At 41.8% G+C, this 22,550-nt stretch overlaps 1 protein-coding gene across 1 annotated transcript in view; it reads left to right on the plus strand.

The window, feature by feature from the left end:
- Positions 1-22,550, plus strand: part of ADAMTS20 (ADAM metallopeptidase with thrombospondin type 1 motif 20) — a 140,126-nt gene that overhangs the window by 49,748 nt on the left and 67,828 nt on the right. Inside the window, exons 5-12 of the mRNA XM_069975985.1 lie at positions 5,801-5,884; positions 7,590-7,714; positions 10,134-10,174; positions 11,564-11,669; positions 12,048-12,194; positions 13,028-13,169; positions 14,906-15,010; positions 16,375-16,520. Of these exons, the coding sequence (XP_069832086.1) occupies positions 5,801-5,884; positions 7,590-7,714; positions 10,134-10,174; positions 11,564-11,669; positions 12,048-12,194; positions 13,028-13,169; positions 14,906-15,010; positions 16,375-16,520 (896 nt within the window). The remainder of the gene's footprint in view (positions 1-5,800; positions 5,885-7,589; positions 7,715-10,133; positions 10,175-11,563; positions 11,670-12,047; positions 12,195-13,027; positions 13,170-14,905; positions 15,011-16,374; positions 16,521-22,550) is intronic.

The raw sequence follows: 22,550 nt of genomic DNA on the forward strand, positions 1-22,550 counted from the left end.
GCATATCTATGCTGCAGAGATCTCAATGAGAGATCCAAGTGTATATACTAGAAGTCCCCCAGGGGGGCTTCTAGTATATGTGTAAAAAAAAAAAAAAAAAGTGTTGTTAATAGTAAAAATCCCCCTCCCCTAATAAAAGTCTGAATCACCCCCCTTTTCCCAGGTTTTAAATAAAAGTAAACAAATAAATAAATAAATAAACATGTTTGGTATCGCCGCGTGCGTAATCGCCCGAACTATTAATTAATCACATTCCTGATCTCGTACGGTAAACGGCGTCAGCGCAAAAAAATCCCAAAGTGCAAAATTGCGCATTTTTGGTCGCATCAAATCCAGAAAAAATGTAATAAAAAGCGATCAAAAAGTCGTATATGCGCAATCAAGGTACCGATAGAAAGATCACATCATGGCGCAAAAAATGACACCTCGCACAGCCCCATAGACCAAAGGATAAAAGCGCTATAAGCCTGGGAATGGAGCGATTTTAAGGAATGTATATTGGTTAACAACGGTTTGAATTTTTTACAGGCCATCAGATACAATATAAGTTATACATGTTATATATCGTTTTAATCGTAACGACTTGAGGAACATGCATAACAAGTCAGTTTTACCCCAGGGCGAATGGCGTAAAAACACATTTCCCCCAAATAAAAGAAATGCGTTTTTTTTTTCAATTTCACCACACTTTGAATTTTTTTCTGGTTTCGCAGTGTACTTTATGCAAAAATTCAGCCTGTAATTGCAAAGTACAATTAGTGACGCAAGAAATAAGGGGTCATGTGGGTTTCTAGGTGAAAAAATGCAAGTGCTATGACCTTTTAAACACAAGGAGGAAAAACCGAAAACGTAAAAACGAAAATGGGCCATGTCCTTAAAGGGTTAAGGGTGCGTTCACACCTACAGGATCTGCAGCAGATCTGCAGCAGATTTGATGCTGTGTTCAGTTATTTAAATGAAATCTGCTGCAGAAAATCAGCTGCAGATCCTGTAGGTGTGAACGCACCATAAGGGAGAATTTACATGATCCTTAGCCATGTCATTTGTCATAGGATTCTCCTCTGTGAATACAATAGAGAAAAATGTGTTTAGTAGGTTGGCCTTTTGTTTATTCCCCTTCACTGTTACACCCGGATTATTTTTGAGGGTACCAACATTTTCATTTTTATTATTATATAGGTGAAGAACATTTTTTTTCTCACTATTTATTTTTCTTCCTGCAATTGCACAGTGCTTCCCCACTCCCTTCTTTTTTAGTAGTCTGAACACCTGTTTTTTTAATCATTTATTGCATCCATAACAGCTGTAGTTAACTACATTGGTTTTCTCCTATTTCTACTATGTTTCTTCCCAAAGGGTATGTGCTGTTCACGAGATCTACCTAGGATGTTCTTAAAAATGACAGATTCCTCTTGTGTACTTTTACTTCTCAGGGTGTAATCCTAGTTTATGTCCCCAAGGTCCTCTTTTAGCTTTTGGAAATTAGCCTTCCCGAAGTTTAATGTTTCTGTAGTCTCCCCCCACCACCACCACGCACACACACACACTAGGCATTTTATTAAAGTATAAATGAAAACTTACTATGTTATGGTCACTATTATCTAGGTGATCCCCCATCTCTTCTTTTGATATTCTATCTGGCCTTTTGGTTAAAATCAGGTCCAGAAATGCCCCCATTCTTCCCCTTGTTGGTTCCTGTACTAGTTGGGAAAGGTAATTGTTTCTTTTTATTTCCAGAAATCTGTCTTCTGTCTTCTCTCTGACTTGCTGCATCATATATTTGTCTTATTGGGAAATTTTCTTCTTCTTCCACTATACTTGGATTTTTATAACAAACAATCCTATAAGAATTTTATTATTCTTCGTCCCTCCCCTTATTTCCACCCAAAAAGATTCCTTATTATCATTGTATACACAGTATCTTCCTACAGAATTGGCTTAAGGTATCCTCACGCAGAATTGGCTTAGGTGCAGTCTCATAGAAACTGAATGTAGTGTGATTACTGCTCTATTTCAACAGGAGCTTTGGGATCCCTGTTATTGAGTGATCACCCCCCCCCCCCCTCCATGTTCATACACTTATCCACACTGCCTGCTTTAATTTATTATTTATTTTAAACAGGCAGTTAAGTTCTGGCAAATAGAAATGCCATTACAAGCATAGTAAGTCAAATGTTAGGCAGCCAGGTCTTGTATCTGAGCCGACCAGGTCATTCCAAAGGATATCCCACAAGATACTCTCTTAACCTTTTAGCAAGTGTCAGTCCTTTCCATCTCAGGTAAAAATATGTATCTTCAATATAAGACTATGTTCAAATGTAAGAGTACAGAAGGGAAGTATGTGATCCCTACAGGTAAATCGTGTCCGATGATGGTGTCCCCACTTATGTATGTCAGAGAGAGAAAAATACTTACAGAAAAAACAAAAAGTGGTGAACAAAACACTAGATTATGCAGTGTAATGCAGAATTTTATTTGGTGTCTCGTATACATGTGTCTCATATATACAGTGAATATACACAGTGAATATTGTCACTCCATGGAGCAACCAAGAACATTCATGTTGGTGGCAAAAAATGCAAGAGCATATAATTGATGTATAGATGTGTGTCCACAGTCGTGACGGCTATTAAACCCTGCCTTTCTCTAGGGTCCCGCTGGGGCTGAGCCAACTCAGTGCCTTGCCGGGTGTTGTCCCTAGTGCTGGATAGGCAGTCTGTCTCGAAGTGATAAGGTTGTCACCTCAAGTGGTTTGATAACAGTCTACTGTCTGTATATTATTTGTTCATACAAGGCTGTGCAATCAATGTTCAAGACAAGCATGGGTTATGGTAGAGATCGGAGATTCTAACGGCAATAATATCCACGAGTCATCCGACGCGTTTCCCCCTTGCAGCTGATAACAGTAGCTGGGTTCATCAGGGATGTTCTAGTATGTGGATTATTCAGCCATATAGTTAGTCTAGTAAAAGTAAGTGCAGACAGTATATCAATGCCATGATGTATTGTAAATAAGAAAATTGAATGTTCAATCAATGATGTGTACATGATAATACCTCTCAACCCCGTCAAGATGATGTAGTTGTCATAGCACAGAAATTCAAGAGTATAATGACAGATGCTGTTATTAGTGGTTTGTTAGAGATGATGCCGTAGGTCACCATTAGTAGATATCGTTGTTAGCGTAGCAAGATAAAGCCAAACATGCAGAGAATGGTCATCCCTATAAACAATATATATATAAGGTCAAGATCAGCATTCTTATATGTGTGCTATAATAGGCATCGGGGTACATGAAGGCGCCTACCTGAGATGCAGGTGGACTATGCGCTATTCCATGATGAGGATACGGCGTGTGGCCCCGGCGGAAGAATAAGTAGAAAATGAATGATAAGAGAGGAGAGGGGAGAGCCTCTCCCCTCTCCTCTCTTATCATTCATTTTCTACTAACACCTGTCAGTGTAGCATAGACAAACAGCAACTTTTGTATAGCCGACTAACACTGGCTTATCTACTCTATTCTATAATATTAGAAGATTAGGCAATACACTGTGCCTCCCAGTGAGATTTTACAATTGCACATTAAGGGAATCCCTAGTGTGGGCAATAAGTTCCAACCTTAATACCGCGCATGCGCGTACCTATGCGGCGACGCACTGACGTCATCACGTCTCTGCGCTGCCGTCTCAACCACGCGGTTTAAAGGACGCGCCGCCAGCAGTCCTTGCAGATGCACACCAGCCGCCTGTACCACCACGTGAACCATCCTCCACATCTAAACGTAAGTGCTAGTCTGCTAGACTATCATCCGGGCCACTCATGTCAGGACATACCCTCTATGTGTTCACATCTGGTTTGACTATACCCATATTGCTATAATTCTAGGGGGGACTTATTCTTCCGCCGGGTCCACACACTGCATCCTCATCATGGAATAGCGCATAGTCCACCTGCATCTCAGGTAGGCGCCTTCATGTACCCCGATGCCTATTATAGCACACATATAACAATGCTGATCTTGACCTTATATATATATTGTTTATAGGGATGACCATTCTCTGCATGTTTGGCTTTATCTTGCTACCCTAACAACGATATCTACTAATGGTGACCTACGGCATCATCTCTAACAAACCACTAATAACAGCATCTGTCATTATACTCTTGAATTTCTGTGCTATGACAACTACATCATCTTGACGGGGTTGAGAGGTATTATCATGTACACATCATTGATTGAACATTCAATTTTCTTATTTACAATACATCATGGCATTGATATACTGTCTGCACTTACTTTTACTAGACTAACTATATGGCTGAATAATCCACATACTAGAACATCCCTGATGAACCCAGCTACTGTTATCAGCTACAAGGGGGAAACGCATCGGATGACTCGTGGATATTATTGCCGTTAGAATCTTCGATCTCTACCATAACCCATGCTTGTCTTGAACATTGATTGCACAGCCTTGTATGAACAAATAATATACAGACAGTAGACCGTTATCAAACCACTTGAGGTGACAACCTTATCACTTCGAGACAGACTGCCTATCCAGCACTAGGGACAACACCCGCCAAGGCACTGAGTTGGCTCAGCCCCAGCGGGACCCTAGAGAAAAGCAGGGTTTAATAGCCGTCACGACTGTGGACACACATCTATACATCAATTATATGCTCTTGCATTTTTTGCCACCAACATGAATGTTCTTGGTTGCTCCATGGAGTGACAATATTCACTGTATATATTCACTGTATATATGAGACACATGTATATACCAAATAAAATTCTGCATTACACTGCATAATCTAGTGTTTTGTCCACCACTTTTTGTTTTTTCTGTAAGTATGTGCAAATGTAGTATAAACAGCCACTGTCATACAGAGTGGGACATAGCCTAAAGGCCCTATTACACGGAACGATTATCGGCCATATTCGGCTGATATCAGGCGTTACAGCCGATAATCGTCCAGTGTAATAGAAGGCAATGATCAGCCGACATGAACGATATTGGCTGATTGTTGCCTGTTCTCCGATTGATGCCTGCTCTCCTCTATGGTCTGCCCGGACGATCTAGCAATCACTCAGGCAGCCCCGCCGCACCTCCCCGCGGCCTCCACTGTACTCACCCGCTTGCTGCCGCCACGTGTGATCGTAAGCAAGCGAGGAGCAAACAAGCTCTGACCGAGCTGGTTTGCTCCTCTACGTCGCCCCATGTAATAGGGGCTTAATGTGCTACAGTACATTTAAGTCAATGAGAAATCTGCCAGCAGTGCACACACCATATAGAATAATGGCCATAATTGATTACAATCCATGTAGTGAACGTGCTTATCATTTTTTGTTGCCTCATTTGCAATATATAAAACATTGTTTTATTTTTACTTGATATAACTCTCACATTTAATTTACTGTGTGTGAACCTTTTTTTTTTTTTAGATTACAGTTAAAGTTTTTAAGCTTACTCTAAGGGTAGCTTCACACACACCATATCGCAGTGGATTTTGTTCTGCGGATCCGCAGCAGATCCACAACTGATTTGGTCTAAATAACTGAACACAGCATCAAATCTGCACCATCAGATCTGCTGCAGATCCGGTGTGTGTGAAAGCACCCTAATGGTATTTTCTACCTGTTCCTTATATGTTCAATAATGTCAGTGGTCTTTGAATTATGACCACTGTGCATAAATCAAAGCAACAGTTACGACTAATGGAATGCTTTTTGGAATGTGACCAGTATAGTCAGATAACTGTTAATTTATCTAATCCATGTTACTTTTTTAAATATTAGGTTGCTGCTATCTATAAAGATCCAAGCATTGGGAATCTCATAAATATCTTGATTGTAAAGCTAATTGTTATTCAAAATGAACAGGTAAAGTACTCTTCACTTTATTGCACTTATTTTGGACTGTATACTTTAGACCAGGGAAGCATAGTGGGGATATTTAGAATTTATTATTTTTTTCAAAGATGTACAAAGCATAGGCCCGCATCGAGAAAATAAAAAACTTTTCTCGCTGGTTTGGTTTATGTAAACAAACCAATTCATCTGGGCCAGTGAGGCCCACAGCTGCTTGTCATCCCACCCTTTGTAGGGCAGAATAATGGTACAAACCTGTAAATGTTGTCATTTCACATGTTACTGTTGCTGTGATTTTGCAGAGAATGTGTACTGTGCAGGTTTGAGTTTACCATGTTACCCCTCGATTATCAGGTTTACAAATCAGATGCTGCATTATAAATAGAGAGGAGTGAAGCAGCTGGAAATTCTTTCTTTTAATGTTTGCGAATACAATCTTAACAAATTTCAGTAGAACAGCCAAACTATCGTAGCTACAGTACTGGGACATTTACAGAATAATTTGTTAATGCATGTTCTTGTAAAAGTGTCAAAAATTGAAAAATCACAATAAAAAAAAATGTCGATCAGCCATTCAGTCATCCAATCTAATGAAACCCACCTTGTATAACACAGTAGGAGTGGCATGCAAGCACTGATTATGTAAAGTGCACACTTAGTTTAGTAATGAAAACAAATTTTTGGAACACAGTAGAAGTGGCGTGCGACCACTGATTATGTAAGGCACATGCTCATTTCACTTATCCCAGTAAATTGTTATTACTCAATAGGAGTTTACAGGAGTAAACAGTGCCCAGTGAGTGAATAATATGGACTGTGTCTTCACTGATCCCAGTAACTTTGTATAACTTAATAAGAGTTTACAGTGTACCGTGAGTGAATAATATGGACTGTGTCTTCACTGGTCCCAGTGAATTCCTATAGGCACCCACTTAATTGGTAAACTGGACACTTGGTTGGCAGCTACAACAAAAAATCACCCACAATCAGCCCTCCTTTCCTCTCCTCTCTGTCCCTATATCGTTCTGTTAGTCTCTCCCTGCTCTGCGCTAACTGAATGCTGCCCTCTCCTTCACACACACCTCCACACCTTCTTAAATGAACCACCTTTTATAGAGGGTGAGGTGCTGACATTACAGAGGGGCCTGCAGCTGATTGGACGGGCACTAGAAATTATGGTTAATCCCTTTTTCCTACCCAGTGACCCAGACTGTATGAGCAGCCGCCATTTTGTTTCTTTGCTAATTTCCTTAACGAATTAGCAGGAATTTGCTTCACAGAATGAAGCAAATTGATGGCCCAATTCGCAGCAAATTTTGATTCGCCTGATTCGTTTTGCTCATCTCTAAATGTAAATCAAAACCTTTCACTCCTGCCTTGTCAGAAGTGGTTGCAGGTTTGGCTGCAAAGTGTATCAGAAAAAACAATAATGCATCTGTGTTAGGCTGGGTTCACACTGCATTTTCTGTTTCACAGATTCTGTAAATTAAAAAAAAGATCCATTTTTGCATTTGTTTTTTTTCCCTTGAAATATACGCATTAAGCAAAACATTAAGCAGAAACACAGTGTGAACCTAGCCGTACACGTAAAAGGCTTTAAAATTTTGATTTACTATTTTGTTAGGTGTTTTTCTTTTTGTCCAGTGTAATATATAGTTTTTTTAAATCTAAGGTACTGTATGTAGTCATTTATTTTTAATTTTTTATTTTTATACAGGATGGACCAGTAATCAGCTTTAATGCAGCTACAACACTTCACAATTTTTGTGTTTGGCAAAGAACACAAAATATTCCTGATGACTCTCATCCTTCCCACTATGATACAGCAGTTCTCCTTACCAGGTATTTATTTTTCACAAATTGTATACGTGGGTATATGGTCTTACAATTTTACATTGTTCTAACTAAAGATGTTATAGAAGTTTAACTTTAAAGGGGTATTTCATTAAAACTTTTAATATGTTACTGCCCTTGGGGAGAACATAATAAACAGGCTATTCTTACCTTCCATGCTCCCCCAGTGTCCCCCAAAGTCATTTTTGAAATTCCGGCTCAACAGTCCCTTCTCCACTTCTGAGACAGAATTGTTTCCGCAGGGACAGCCTGCACAGCCAATCACTGACTAAGACGGAACAACACTGTGGCCAGTAATTGGCTGAGCAGACTGTCACTGCTGAGACAATCTCTTCTTGGGACTGGTTCACACTACGTATATTTCAGTCAGTATTGTGGTCCTTATATTGCAACCAAAACCAGGAGTGGATTAAAAACACAGAAAGGATCTGTTCACACAATGTTGAAATTGAGTGGATGGCCACCATTTAATGGCAAATATTTGCTATTATTTTAGAACAACGGCTGTTGTATTGAAATAATGGCAGTTATTTACTGTTATATGGCGGCCATCCACTCAATTTTAACATTGTGTGAACAGAGCCTTTCTGTGTTTTCAATCCACTCCTGGTTTTGGTTGCAATATGAGGACCACAATACTGACTGAAATATATGTAGTGTGAACCCAGCCTGGAAGTGGACGCGGTATTGTTCAGCTGTGACCCGAAGATGACATTAGAGGACACCGAGGGAGCATAGAAGGTAAGAATAGCCTATTGATTATGTTCTCCCCAAGGACGCCAACATATTAAAAGTTTACTTTGACTGAAATACCCCTTTAACTTCATTTTTTTCTGCCATCAATTTGCTGTGGTAAACAAATTTTAACAAATATATTCATCCTGCAGACTTTCTTTACTAAACAAATCCAGTTATGCATAGTAAGAGTAGCCAGGCATCAGCAAATAATTTTACATTTAATCGCTTAAGGACTGGGCCAATTTTCATTTTTGCGCTTTCATTTTTCCCTCCTTGTGTTTAAAAGGCCATAGCAGTTGTATTTTTTTTACCTAGAAACCCACATGAGCCCTTATTTTTTGCATCACTAATTGTACTTTGCAATGACAGACTTAATTTTGACATAAAATATGCTGAAAATCCAGAAAAAAATATATATCCGTGGTGAAATTGAAAATAAGCAATTTTTTAAAATTTAGGGGGTGGGTGGTTGGGGGTGTTAATACCGTTCGCCCTCTGGTAAAACTGACATGTTATATATGTTCCTCAAGTCGGTATGATTACAATCGTAATCAGAAGATTGACAGCTGCATTTAAATAGTTAATTAGTCTGGAGCGCCGATCGGCCAGGTCGCCTAATACATCCAGTCCCCGGCTGCACATAGCAACCGGGGATCGTGCGCTGCAGAGAGGATTTGCGCCAGGAGCCCTCTCTGTTTACCCTTAACTACCCGAGTATACTCGTCCTGCATCGTTAATAGGTTAAATGATTGGTGTGTGTGTGTTTGGGGGTTTGAAAATATGTGTTTTGACAGTGTTGCGTAATGCCTTCCATAGTAATGGTGCAGCTCGAGTAAATTTATGGAGACGGGAGTGAGAGAAGGGGATTGAGGAGGATGTTAGGCGTAGGTCATTATTGGAGTGTAAGGCATGGGTAGGACTGTAGATAGAAATGAGAAAGGAGATGTAGGGTGGTAACCCACTGTGGAGGGCTTTGTAGGTGAGCAGGAAGCGTTTGTATTGTATCCTGTGTTAAACAGGGAGCCAATGTAGTGACTGGCACGGGGGGTGACTGAAGCGGAATTGGAGTGCTGTGTCAGAAGTTAATTTCATTGCAGAGTACCAGTACAGAGAGGGACAAAGCAGAGGCGCTCCTGATAACAGCCAATTTGTGCCAGGAATGTGTCTTATTTGTGCTCTCCCTTTCTGTACTAATATTCACAATAAAATATACTACATACACAATGATCCAGTAAGTGCCACTCCTGTTTCTTGCTTATGGATATTATTGCATTTTTCTATGATAGTGTTTCATCTCCTTGCTAACAGATACCCAGTGGTTTTATACTCCACCAAGTAGCTCACCTGTTCAGGTTTGGCAGGACCAAGTGTGGTGCTGCGAGTTGTGATGTCTTGTTGACAGCAATATCTATACCTTGTCTGTCTTCCATGCTCTAGCCTCCCCGAGACATTTATAGCTCTGCTGGGCTACAAAGACTAGATATTTGCTAGTTTATCCAGAGGTGGTTATATTTGCTACATGAAGTAATAATTTACATAAAAAAACTATCTCTGAAAAACAAGGATGAAGTTACATGATGTTGACTGTACATTTCATCATGCATATTATACATACTTTTGACTTTTTTTATATTAAATCTTTTTTTTTTTTTTATTACTCCTTCTGTAGAGAAGATATATGCAGAGCCAATAATAAATGTGATACTTTAGGTAAGTTGTTATTTTTGTAAGCTATTATTTAGTGTGTGGAATTTTACCAACGTACTCTGCATTGTATGTTGATGACTTTTCTATTGAGTTTAATGAGCTGTGAAAGCACCTGAAAAAGAAGGATGGTAAATTTGCTAAAGTACACTATACATTAGGCTACTGTTCGTGCAATCATGGAAACTGAAAGCACGAATAGGCATTTATATTCATGCTGTCAGTTTCCAGATCACACATACAGTGCATCGAAACCTAGTGCCCTGCTACCTAGTGGCATCCTCTTCTCTGACTCTCCCGCCCAGCCGCTGTGTCTTTAGGTTCAGGCCCACCCCTTCTGGCTGTCAATCATTCTGGAGGAGATGGGGCTTGAAGGCTGTTCAGAAGAGCCAGAGAAGAGGATGCTGGATCACAGGTAAGTATGCACTGATGTGTGATCTGGAAACTGACAGCATGGATATGAATGCCTATCTGTGCTGTCAGCCTGCCTTTATCATTATCGGCCTCAAGATGTGCAGCCGATAAAACAATAACGAAAATTTTTGAAGCATGTTCTAAAGACCTGATAAGCCGAGGATCTGGGTCTTTGCCCAGTCCTCAGCTGATCACTGTCACTTTTACATGGGCCGATTATTGGCTATAGGAGCGTTTCTTGCAAAACTTCTGGCCAATAATCAGCCCGTGTAAAAGGCCCTCAAGAAGAAATTTCCAAAACAAATAGCTAGAGGTATGTTTACATGGCAAGAGGTATAACCAGTAGGGACAATGACATTGTGATCCCACTGTATAGAGGTCTAGTAAAGCCACATCTGGAATAATGTGTCCAGTAGGGATGGTCCGAACCTGCCGAGGTTCGGGTTCGTACGAACCCGGACTCTTGGCAATGATTCCCGCTGTCTGCCCGCTCCGTGGAGAGGGTGGATAAAGCGGGAAGACCGCCTGGAAAACTGGGATACAGCCTATGGCTGTGGCTGTATCGCGGTTTTCCAGGCGGTCCTCCCGCTGTATCCACCCTCTGCACGAAGGTTTAAGACAGCGGAAATCATTGCCGAGATACCGGGTTCATACAAACCCGAACCTCGGCAGGTTGAGCTGGGAGCCTCAGATGCAGCCGGAGTGTGGACAAGGTAAAGTATGCTTCGGGCAGCAGCTGGTTAAGGAGGCGGGAATTTACATAATTACAGCGGGATTATAATCCCGCTGAGAGAATGTTATCTCATTGAATATGACAGTTTGGGATCCGTCCTGTGTAAATCTAGCCTTAAAATATTACATACTTCTGCCACCTTCTTTGTATACACTTTTCTTTACTTTTGGAAGATATATAAGCATGAGATAAAATGAAGTGGGTTTGTTAGTATTGTAATTTATATAAGTTTGCGTTTTAATTTACAGGCTTAGCAGAACTAGGTACAATGTGTGAGCCTCAACGGAGTTGCTCTATCAGTGAGGAAAATGGTTTAGGTGCTGCATTCACCATAGCACATGAACTGGGGCATGTGTAAGTATTTCCTCGTTTTCTGTATGTTACCTGCAAATATACCTCTTCTAATTTACTATTATGTTGTGTCTTATGCATGGATATCGCTACTACCATAAATCCCAGCAGCTAACAGTCACAATCGATATAGAGAGATCTCTGATGCCAGCTATTTAAAGGGAACCAGGGGTAGAACTAGAGGGGAACTAGAGGTAGAAGCGGTACAGACTGGAGTGCAATGACATGCATGTATAAAAACTACTGTCTTTTCATAGCAGACGCTCAATGTAGTTTTTAAGCACCACATACAGCTTTGTCAAAAGTCTGGTACCATTGCCTGCATCCTCTTTATTGGTGATCATATTCCATAATATGTATGCCTGTTAACTTGCTTTCCAGATTTAACATGCCTCATGATGACAGTTCAAAGTGCAAAGACATAGGAATTAAAAATGAATTTCATGTGATGTCAGCAGTTTTAGGTTATGATACAAGCCCGTGGACCTGGTCTAAATGCAGTCTGAAATACATCTCAGAGTTCCTAGAGTAAGTATTTGCCTTTGCCACATTTTAGCTATGTTTGAAAATTACTGTTGCTTTTTGTTAGCAGAGCCTGATGCACCAAACCTATGGGCATGAACCCTTAGACTGGGTTCAAACACAGTATACTTCAGTCAGTATTTTGGTCCTCATATTGCAACCAAAACCAGGAGTGGATTAAAAACACAGAAAGGCTATGTTCACACAATGTTGAAATTCAGTGGATGGCCATAATTTATTGGGAAATATTTGCTGTTATTTTAAAACAACGGCTGTTGTATTTAAATAATGGCTGTTATTTACCATTATATGGCGGCCATCCACTCAATTTCAACATTGTGTGAACAGAGCTGTTCTGTGTTTTCAATCCACTCCTGGTTGAGGTTGCAATACTGACTGGCTGACAATACTGACTGAAATATACTGTGTGTGAGCCCAGCCTTAGGCTATGTTCACACTACGTAAAAGTGAACACTGCCTACATCTCTATGGGATCCCGGCCAGAGCCTATACACATTGTATTCGCTTCAGCTGGGATCCCATGCGGACCCGCAAATAACTGACATGTCAGTGACATTCAGTGAATTGCGGCCGCAGAAACCCATGTCAGTTCACACAATTAAGCGAGCGGCTCCGGCTGCTTACTTCATTGTGTGCTGTGAGGGGTTTTGATGCGCCCGCATCAGAACCCTGCGGCCGGAAAGATCATTCAGCCGGTACTGCAGTACCGGCGGGATAATCTTGGCAGAGTCCGGCCGTTCCGTGACCTGGCCATGTAGTGTGAACATAGCTAATACTGAATTCACACATTTCTGAATTTTGATTTTACATTTTTATAGTACTGGCTATGGGGAATGTCTTCTGGATAAGCCTAGTGGAACTGTGTATGATTTTTCAAATCAGTTACCTGGTGTGGTATATGATGCTAACAAACAGTGTGAGCTGATGTTCGGAAAAGGGTCACAAGTTTGTCCATACATGGTAAGTTTTTCTTTTTTTACTTGCAGTTAGAGAATTGCAGTAGATCTGTCTTTATAATATGCTACCCTAGTATAGGACAAGGGATTACTGGGACAAACACTGGATTCTGCAGCTCTAATACATGTTGTAAAACAGAATATGTGGATAAGTAATGCAATGTTATTATAAAGTCTGTAAACATTTTATATAAATGTTGGCTACTCACAATTTGTCCATTTTTTAAGGTTTATTTTTGGTTTTATACATAACAAAATAACACTTGCATAAAAAATACCAGGCAAAGTTTATGAGTTGGGGGGGGGGGGGCAGTTCTTATGAGTTACAGGGTTTTGTAGAGAGGGATATACTGTAACTGTTGACTCTTCCATTTCTAGAGTGAAAGAGTATCTGTTGATTTCTAGGCCTTAATTACGATTTTACTAGCACAGAAAAGCAGAATATGGAGAAAGAGTCTTTTATAGGATCCAAATACCAGCGTGTCCATGATCCCCAAGGGGCATACCTATGTAGATAATACTCTTTAAAGATTGAAGTACTGGTTAAGAAAAAGCTTGATTCAAGGCATCGGCAGCTGGAGCTGTAATTTGGGTACAGTAATGTAAAATATAAGCCAAAGGGAGGCTACTATGGCTGTGTATGAATGGGGGAGGAAGCCAAGAGACAGTAAAATGCCAAGTCAAGACCCTGTAGTTAAGTAGTCAGTTTAAACAGACAGATGGTAATAAATTGGTTAATACCAGAAGTGGAGAAGTGCTGACAGTGGAACCTTGCTGGCGCTTTCACAGTGGAACCACTGTGCAGGGTGGCATAGTGTCGTAGCACTGCCTTATAGCGGCGGGTGATGCCTGGGCTCCCCTGGGCTTTAGAGTAAGGAGAGCCCCGTCACCAAGTGGAAGGTCTGGATGAGCAACTGCAGGAAGAGATACAGAGGAGCTCAGCTGAAGTAGAGAGGTAATGTGTTCCAGCGTCCATTGTGATCTGTCAGCACAGCTGCTGTAGGCGATAGGAATCAAGTGGAGACCAGCCAGAGACCATGCTGCTTGCAGGGAACTCTGGCCGTAACAGGTGAAGTCTCCACACACTGTAGTCAGAGGCCATCTGGGAGTAAGGAGGCTGGGGGCTCCATACCCCTACTTAGCAAGGAGAAAGTCCATGTTTCACCACCAAAATCAAAAAAGATGCCAAAAGGCACCCAGATTTTAAAGGAGACAGTCTCAGGCAAGTAGGTTGCTTTAGGTGGTTCGCTGTAAAAACAGGATGGCAGTTCATGGCCCTTAATGCATATCTACATTGTGGTGTGGAATAAACCAGAGTACAGAGACACTATGCATATGAATAGCTTCCATGCAATCTAACTTCTTCATAGATGGATCTATTTGGATGTATTATAATTTTGTCTACACTTAGGTAACATCATTAGGTGTAGTCCATGCCAACCTTTATAAAAGTAACCTTATCTTACTTTAAAAGGTGTCTTTTAAACCTGGCATAACATTAATATAAGCTCAAAATGGGTCGGATATGTTGCTGAATCAACATGTGGCAATGTGCTTTTCAGATGATGTCATTTAAAGTATATCATTTAAAGAATTTTGAAATGCTTCAGAATTCAGGAAAAATTCCATAAGAATCAAAAATTTGGATGTAATGTAACTGTACAGCAAACAGTGGCTACCCTAACTAGTACAGAAATATAAGGTAATATAATACATATTATTTATTTTGTTTCTAAACAGAAACAGTGTAAGCGCTTATGGTGCACAAGTACAGAAGGAATGCATAAAGGATGTTTAACTCAGCATATGCCTTTAGCTGATGGAAGTGACTGTGGCCCAGGAAAGGTATGCACCATACACTTTTATTTAACAGAAAACAGAGTTCAAGTCAAATGGAGAAATGTCATAAAGGATTAGTCCAAAAATAGCTACTTTTTTTGTACTTGTGACTGTTATATACCACAACTCCTCCCTGGTCAGGGCATGGAACCCTCATCCTCAGTAATAGGAGGAGCCCCTTAAAGCAACTCTGTGCTCACTGTGCAAAACTTCCCCCCCCCCCCAACTACTTATACCTTTTTGTAGATTATGAGAAGTCCTTACCGCTGGTGTCATTTTGAATGCTGGTTGGGCTTTCCTGAGGCCGAAAAACAAACTTTAGTTGAGGAGTAGCCGCGTCAAAGAGGCGTGGTCTAGAGCGTTCATGCCCTATGCAAGCGGCTCCTATGTGATGGTGGTGGTCTCTGTCTCCCCCTGCTTCCCTTTCCGCTCCCTGTTCGCCCTTACAGTGTAAGATGTCAGGCAGCTTGTTTCTGACACTGTGCGGGCGGGCAGGGGGCGGAACGGGAGGCAGGGAGAGACAGAGACCACCACCACACAGGCAGCGCTTGCCTAGGGCACGAACACTCTAGGCCATGCCTCTTTGACACGGCTACACCTCATCTAAAGTCCAAGCCCCAAGCCCAACCAGTATTTATAATGATACCAGCAGAAAGGACTTCTCATAAGCTAAGGGGGGGGGGGGGGGTTACACAGTGGCTACAGAGTCGCTTTAAATAAAGAATGTCTTAGAAGGGGACTAATTTATGAAAGTGTGTTGGGGTCTTCTTCTTGGACTGTCTCCTCTAAGTTTAAACCATTGATTAGTTAGCTAAACTAAAGTACCAGAACCTTCTTCTAGAATTCTGCCATTTTTTTGGTGCAAATTCTGCCAGAATATGCCAGTCTTTATTTTCTTACTGTTTTTTGTAGATCTCAATGTACTGTCAGTAAATGCTAACACACTTTTGCACATCTTAAACAAGTACAGATCTTTATAGGAGTCACAACAAGAGTCATTCTATTTTTGGAAGAAAGCATCCATTAACCCCTTTAATTGTAGGCTCTGTTCACATCATTTTAAGAGCCTAAAATGAGGGTATACTGTATGTCAGGAGGTTTTCCTATACTTCTGACAGAAGGCTGCTGCATGTCCCAATGTATAAGCTTATATTGCTTATGCATTGTTAAATGGAAATTCTACCAAGAGAAAAAACAAATACAGTTACCAATTAAACGTATTTTAAAAGCTTTTAAAGTGGGTCTGATTGACAGATACAGTACCATTGTACAGTAATGGCTTAGTAAACAGCCTTTGGCAGTTTACATTGTTTTGCATTTTCTCCTTTTTTTATTAAAATAAATGTATTTTATTTTTTTCTGTTGAATAGCATTGCCATCGCGGCCTATGCGTAGACAAAGTATCAAATACCCGTCCTGTGGATGGTAAATGGGGTCCTTGGGAGCCTTACAGTTTATGTTCAAGAAGCTGTGGTGGTGGAATCAAAACATCTGCTAGATATTGTAATCAACCTGAGTAAGCTGTTGAACTGATATATTCTCTATATATTCATGTAAACTGTATTGCTTCTGTTTATAAATTAAAGGGGTAGTTTAGCAAAAAAAAAAAAAAAAAAAATCTTTCAAATCAATTGGTTCCAGAAAGTGCCAGAGATTTGTAATTTACTTTTATTAAAAAAAAAATCTCAAGTTTTCCAGTACTTATCAGCTACTATATGTCCCACAGGAAGTCATGTATTCTTTCCACTCCGACACAGTGCTGTCTGCTGACATCTCTGTTCGTGACAGGAGCTTCCAGAGAAGTAGCAAATCCCCCCAAAAAACCTCTCCTGCTCTCTTTAGACTGGAAAGGATGCCACTTCCTGAAGGACATACAGTAGCTGATAAGTAATGGAAGACTTGAGATTTTTTTTTAAAATAAAAGTAAATTACAAATTTCTGGCACCTGGCAACTGATTTGAAAGAGTTTTTTTTTTTTTTTTTTTGCTAATCTACCACTTTAATGCAAATGAGTTAATAAGAGCTATTAAAAGCTTTGCTCCAAAGACAGCAGAAAGGAAAAATAGGAATGTGTTTTTTTGTCATATTTATCATTTAACTGAATGTTATTGTTATGCCTCAATAAAGTATTGCTGTCATTTGTAATAACTTATGACTAGAGATAAGTGAATCTCAAGCCCCCAAGGGTTCTTCCAAACCCAAATGTTCCGCATTTGATTATCAGTGGTTGAAGAAATTGGATACAGCCCTAATGCTGCCTGCAAAACAGCCATAGACTGTATATCCATGTTTTCTGCATACAACTTTTCCATCCACTAGTAATCAAATGAAGACTGTTCAGGTTCCAATAAACCCAAGCGTTCCACAGTGTAACTGTGGGGACCCAATAGTTTTTCCTGTGTGTCGGAGGTCTAATACTTACCTCTGTGCAGTAAGTTTGGTGATTTTCTCATAGAGTCTGTCTCAGTCAAACTCTATGAGAAGATTGCACACAACACTAATCAAAGCTATGCAGCGCTGCAGAATCTGTTGGTGCTATACAAATAAATATTGTTATTATTAGCATCGACCAGTGTAAGAAATCTAATAATTGCATGAAATAGTCCCCTAGAAGGACATAAAATGTGTAAAATAAATAAATAAAATAAAATAATTTTTTTTTAAATGGCAGCCCCTACCCCAATAAAAGTTAAAATTAACCCCCTTTACCTATTTCCAAATAAAACATGTAAAGATAAAGATATTATATATTGTAGCGTGGGCAATATAATAATACTATTCCCTTACAGTGAATGGCGCAAACAAAAAGAGGAAAAAAGCGCTAGGATTGCATTTTTTTTGTTACATTATCTATCAGAAAAAAAATAAAATTAAATATTTTTAAAAATTAAACTACAGATTGTGACGCAAAAATGACACCACAACCAGCCCTGTAGGTAGAAAAATAAAAATGACCACTCCTTGAGAAAGGTCTACGAAACGCGTTGGAGGGTGAGGTGCAGAGGCCGCATCATAAGGGGATTGGGATTCCATGTGTTTGGCAGTGGTCTGAGGTTTAACCAATTCATTGGTGGCAATTTCAGCCATGTGATGTATAGATATACTTTTTTCCATACTCAGTACTAGGTCGGATGTATATGGGTTGCACATTGCACTTTAAATATTAGATTCTAGCCATTTGGAATCCCCATTATTTGTTAAACCATTATATTTTCTTTCCCCTTTTTTTTGTTGTTGTATTGTAATATGTTTGATATCTGTATGGTCCCCTGCACCATGTTTTTAAGTGTCTAATGTGTATATGGAAATTTTATGGGATAGGTTTGGGATTTATAAAATAATAAAGTATTGACATTTTGGAAAATAGCTTTGGCATATGATTTGCATGTGATTTAGGGTTTTTTCTTTGGTTTTGGTTACATGGAGTTAACCCTATTTGGTAATTATTGGTCAGAGACCCTAATATAGGTTTTGAGAAAAATAAAAATGGCCTGGTCCTTAAGGCCAAAATAGGCTGCCGAGGCAAGGGGTTAAGAATTCAATGCGCGGTCTTACCTTGATCGACAGCAATTTCCCTATGCAAAGTCATGCAGTAAAGGCCATCAGTTTTTACTTACTGTGTTTCTTTCTCCACAAAACTATGTTATTTTGTTCAGCACGGCCTGTTTTGTAGCATACTGTTTGTATACTGTTTGTAACAGGTTCATTTTAAAGTGTCACTGTCGTTAAAATTTTTATTGCAGAAATCAATAGTCCAGGCAATTTTAAGAAACTTTGTAATTGGGTTTATTAGCCGAAAAATGCTTTTTTATCATGAAAAAGCAGTTTGAAGCTCTCCCCCCTGTCTTCATGGTTTTCCTATGGAGAGAGAAAGTAAAGGCAGCAAAAACAGGAAAACAAAGAGTTAATTTACATTCACATCTCAGGCTCATTCTTCTGACAGGCACCATGGAGCTATCTGACCTCTAATTAGGTCTCTGAATAGCTCCCCTGAGCAATCCTTTGTTCTTGGCTCTCAACTGCCTGCTAATCTCGCTCCTTTCCCCTCCCCCCTCCCCTCTTCATAGACCAGACAGGATCCGACTGATGAAAGAGATGAAAAAACAGTCGAGATTTGCTGAATCTGTGGAGTGGATGGCAGAAAGGAGAGGAGGGGGGGACCTGGGAAAAGGCTTTTTACATGCAGATAATGGCAGATTTGGCTAATAAACCCAATTACAAAGTTTCTTAAAATCGCCTGGACTATTGATTTCTGCAAAAAAAAAAATTTTTAACGACAGTGACACTTTAACCCCTTAGTGACCGCCGATACGGCTTTCTACGGCGGTCACTAATGGGCCTTATTCTGCTGCCATCAGCTTTTTTACGGCGATGGCAGAGAATAAGGCTGCGGGGCCGGGACGGCCCCCACCCCATCCCCCCGGCTACCGGAGGTAGCTGAGGGGTTGGGGCAGTGTGTGAGGTCCGTCCCGGCCCCCCCCCCTTACCGACGATCGCCGCTATTAACGTTATAGCGGCGACCGTCGGTAAATGAGAGTACCGGTGCCGCCGCCACCTTTCATCTCCCCCCGCCGTGAATCTACGGCGGGGGGAGATGAAATAAGTATCCCCCAGACCTCAGATCAGCCCCCCCTAGTGCCCCGATAACTAACCCCCCTCCCCCGGCGGCCATCATTTCCAAGATGGCCGCCGCTATCGCTGTGAACCGACTAACGTCGGTTCACAGCGATTAAAAGGTTAAAATGAATGAAAGCCCCATGCTCTCCGCCACCGGAGGTAGCGGAGAGCATGGGGCAGTCATCGGGGACCCCCCTGTGGGGTCCCGGTACAAGCGATCAGCGGTATATACTATATACCGCTGATCGCTTGTGCCATGTGCTCCCGGCACTTTTTATCCCCTGTCACCATGAATGATTGGTGACAGGGGATAAAAAGTGATGTCCCCCCACCCCCCAAGTCGCCCCCCCACCCCCCCTGTCACCCCCGTCCCCCAGTCACCCCCCCCTTCCCCATATACTCACCGGATCGACGGAGCTCCTTCCTCCTCGACGTCCTGGCTGGTTATGAAGTGCGCATGCGCTTCACAACCAGCCAACTCTGAAAATTTAAAGTGACAGAGACCAATTTGGTCTCTGTCACTGAACTATGATTACTGTGATAGAAAATATCACAGTAATCATAGTAATACAGTGAAAATGAATATGTAAAGTACAAAAAGTGACAAACATACAAAAAAATAAAACACACACTTTTTATTATAGTAATAATTGCAGTTTACTCCCAAATTACCCCTAACCCCTCCCCAGATTACCCGTAACCACCGCACGTTGCCCGTAACCACCGCACGTTGCCCGTAACCACCGCACGTTGTCCGTAACCACCGCACGTTGTCCGTAACCACCGCACGTTGCCCGTAACCACCGCACGTTGTCCGTAACCACCGCACGTTGCCCGTAACCACCGCACGTTGCCCGTAACCACCGCACGTTGCCCGTAACCACCGCAAATTGCCAGTGACCCCCTCCAGATTGCCCGTAACCACCCCAAATTACATGTACCCACCCCAGATTACCTATAAGCACTTCAGTTTATCAGTAACAATCCCAGATTGTCTGTAACCCTTCCAGGTTGCACATAACCCCCCCAGGTTCCCCGTAATCATGCCAGATTACATGTAACCCCCCCAGATTGCACGTAACCACCGCGCGTTGCCTCTGCCCACGCCACGATGCCTCTGACCACGCCACGATGCCTCTGACCACGCCACAATGCCTCTGACCACCGCACGTCGCCTCTGACCACCGCACGTCGCCTCTGACCACCGCACCTTGCCTCTGACCACCCCAAATTGCCAATGACCCCCTCCAGATTGCGGAGCCCATGTCAGATTACAGGTACCCACCCCAGATTGCCTATAAGAACTTCAGTTTATCCGTAACCACCCCACATTGCCTGTAACCACCCCACGTTGCCCGTAACCACCCCAGATTGTCAGTAAGCACTGCAGGTTGCGCGTAACCACCCCACGTTGCCCGTATCCACCTCAGATTGTCTGTAAGCACTGCAGGTTGCCCGTAACCAGCCAACGTTGCCTGTAACCACCCCAGATTGTCTGTAAGCATTGCAGGTTGCCCGTAACCACCCCACGTTGCCCGTATCCACCCCAGATTGTCTGTAAGCACTGCAGGTTGCCCGTAACCACCCCACGTTTCCCGTAACCATCCCAGATTGTCTGTAAGCACAGCAGGTTGCCCGTAACCAGCCCACGTTGCCCGTTACCAGCCCACGTTGCCTGTAACCAGCCCACGTTGCCTGTAACCAGCCCACGTTGCCTGTAACCACCCCACGTTGCCTGTAACCACCCCACGTTGCCGTAACCACAGCAGGTTGCCGTAATCACAGCAGGTTGCCTGTAACCACCCCACGTTGCCCGTGACCACCACACGTTGCCCATAACCACCACACATTGCCCGTAACCACCCCGCGTTGCCTGTAACCACCCCACGTTGCCTGTAACCACCCCAGGTTGCCGTAACCACAGCAGGTTGCCCGTGACCACCCCATGTTGTCCGTAACCACCCCAGATTACCTGTAACCACCTCAGGTTGCCCATAACCACCCCTGGTTGCCCGTAACCACCCCACATTACCTGTAATCTAATTTTTTTTATCTTATTTTAGTAACTGCGCTATTCTAATAACCATTACTAGCTGCGGTTTTGCTCCTGTAAATCGGCGCTCCTTCCCTTCTGAGCCCTGTTGTGTGCCCATACAGTGGTTTATGCCCACATATGGGGTACCGTTGTACTCAGGAGAACCTGCGTTACAGATTTTGGGGTACGTTTTCTCTCCTGTTCCTCGTCAAATTGAGAAATTTCAAACTAAACCAACATATTATTGGAAAAATTCGAGTTTTTCATTTTTACTGGCCAATTTTGAATACTTTCCTCTAATACCTGTGGGGTAAAAATGGTCACCACACCCCAAGATGAATTCTTTGAGGGGTGCTCTTTCCAAGATGTGGTGACTTTTGGGGGGAATCTATTCTGCTGACACTACAGGGGCTCAGCAAACGCACCTGGCGCTCAGAAACTTCTTCAGAAAAATCTGCACTGAAAATGCTAATTGGCGCTCCTTCCCTTCTGAGCCCGGCTGTGTGCCCATGCAGTGGTTTATGCCCACATATGGGGTACCGTTCTACTCAGGAGAACCTGTGTTACATATATTGGGGTGACATTTCTCTCCTGTTCCTCGTGAAATTGAGAAATTTCAAACTAAAGGAACATATTATTGGAAAAATTCGAGTTTTTCATTTTTACTGTCTACTTTTGAATACTTTCCTCAAATACCTGTGGGGTCAAAATGCTCACCACACCCCAAAATAAATTCTATGAGGGGTGCACTTTCCAAAATGGAGTGACTTATGGCGAGATTTTACTCCGCTAGCACTACAGGGGCGCTGCAAACGCACCTGGCGCTCAGAAACTTCTTCAGCAAAATCTGCATTGAAAAAGCTAATTGGCGCTCCTTCCATTTTGAGCCCTCCT

This window comes from Dendropsophus ebraccatus, chromosome 1 (genome assembly GCF_027789765.1).
Source record: "Dendropsophus ebraccatus isolate aDenEbr1 chromosome 1, aDenEbr1.pat, whole genome shotgun sequence".
In the NCBI taxonomy this organism is placed as follows: Eukaryota; Metazoa; Chordata; class Amphibia; order Anura; family Hylidae; genus Dendropsophus; species Dendropsophus ebraccatus.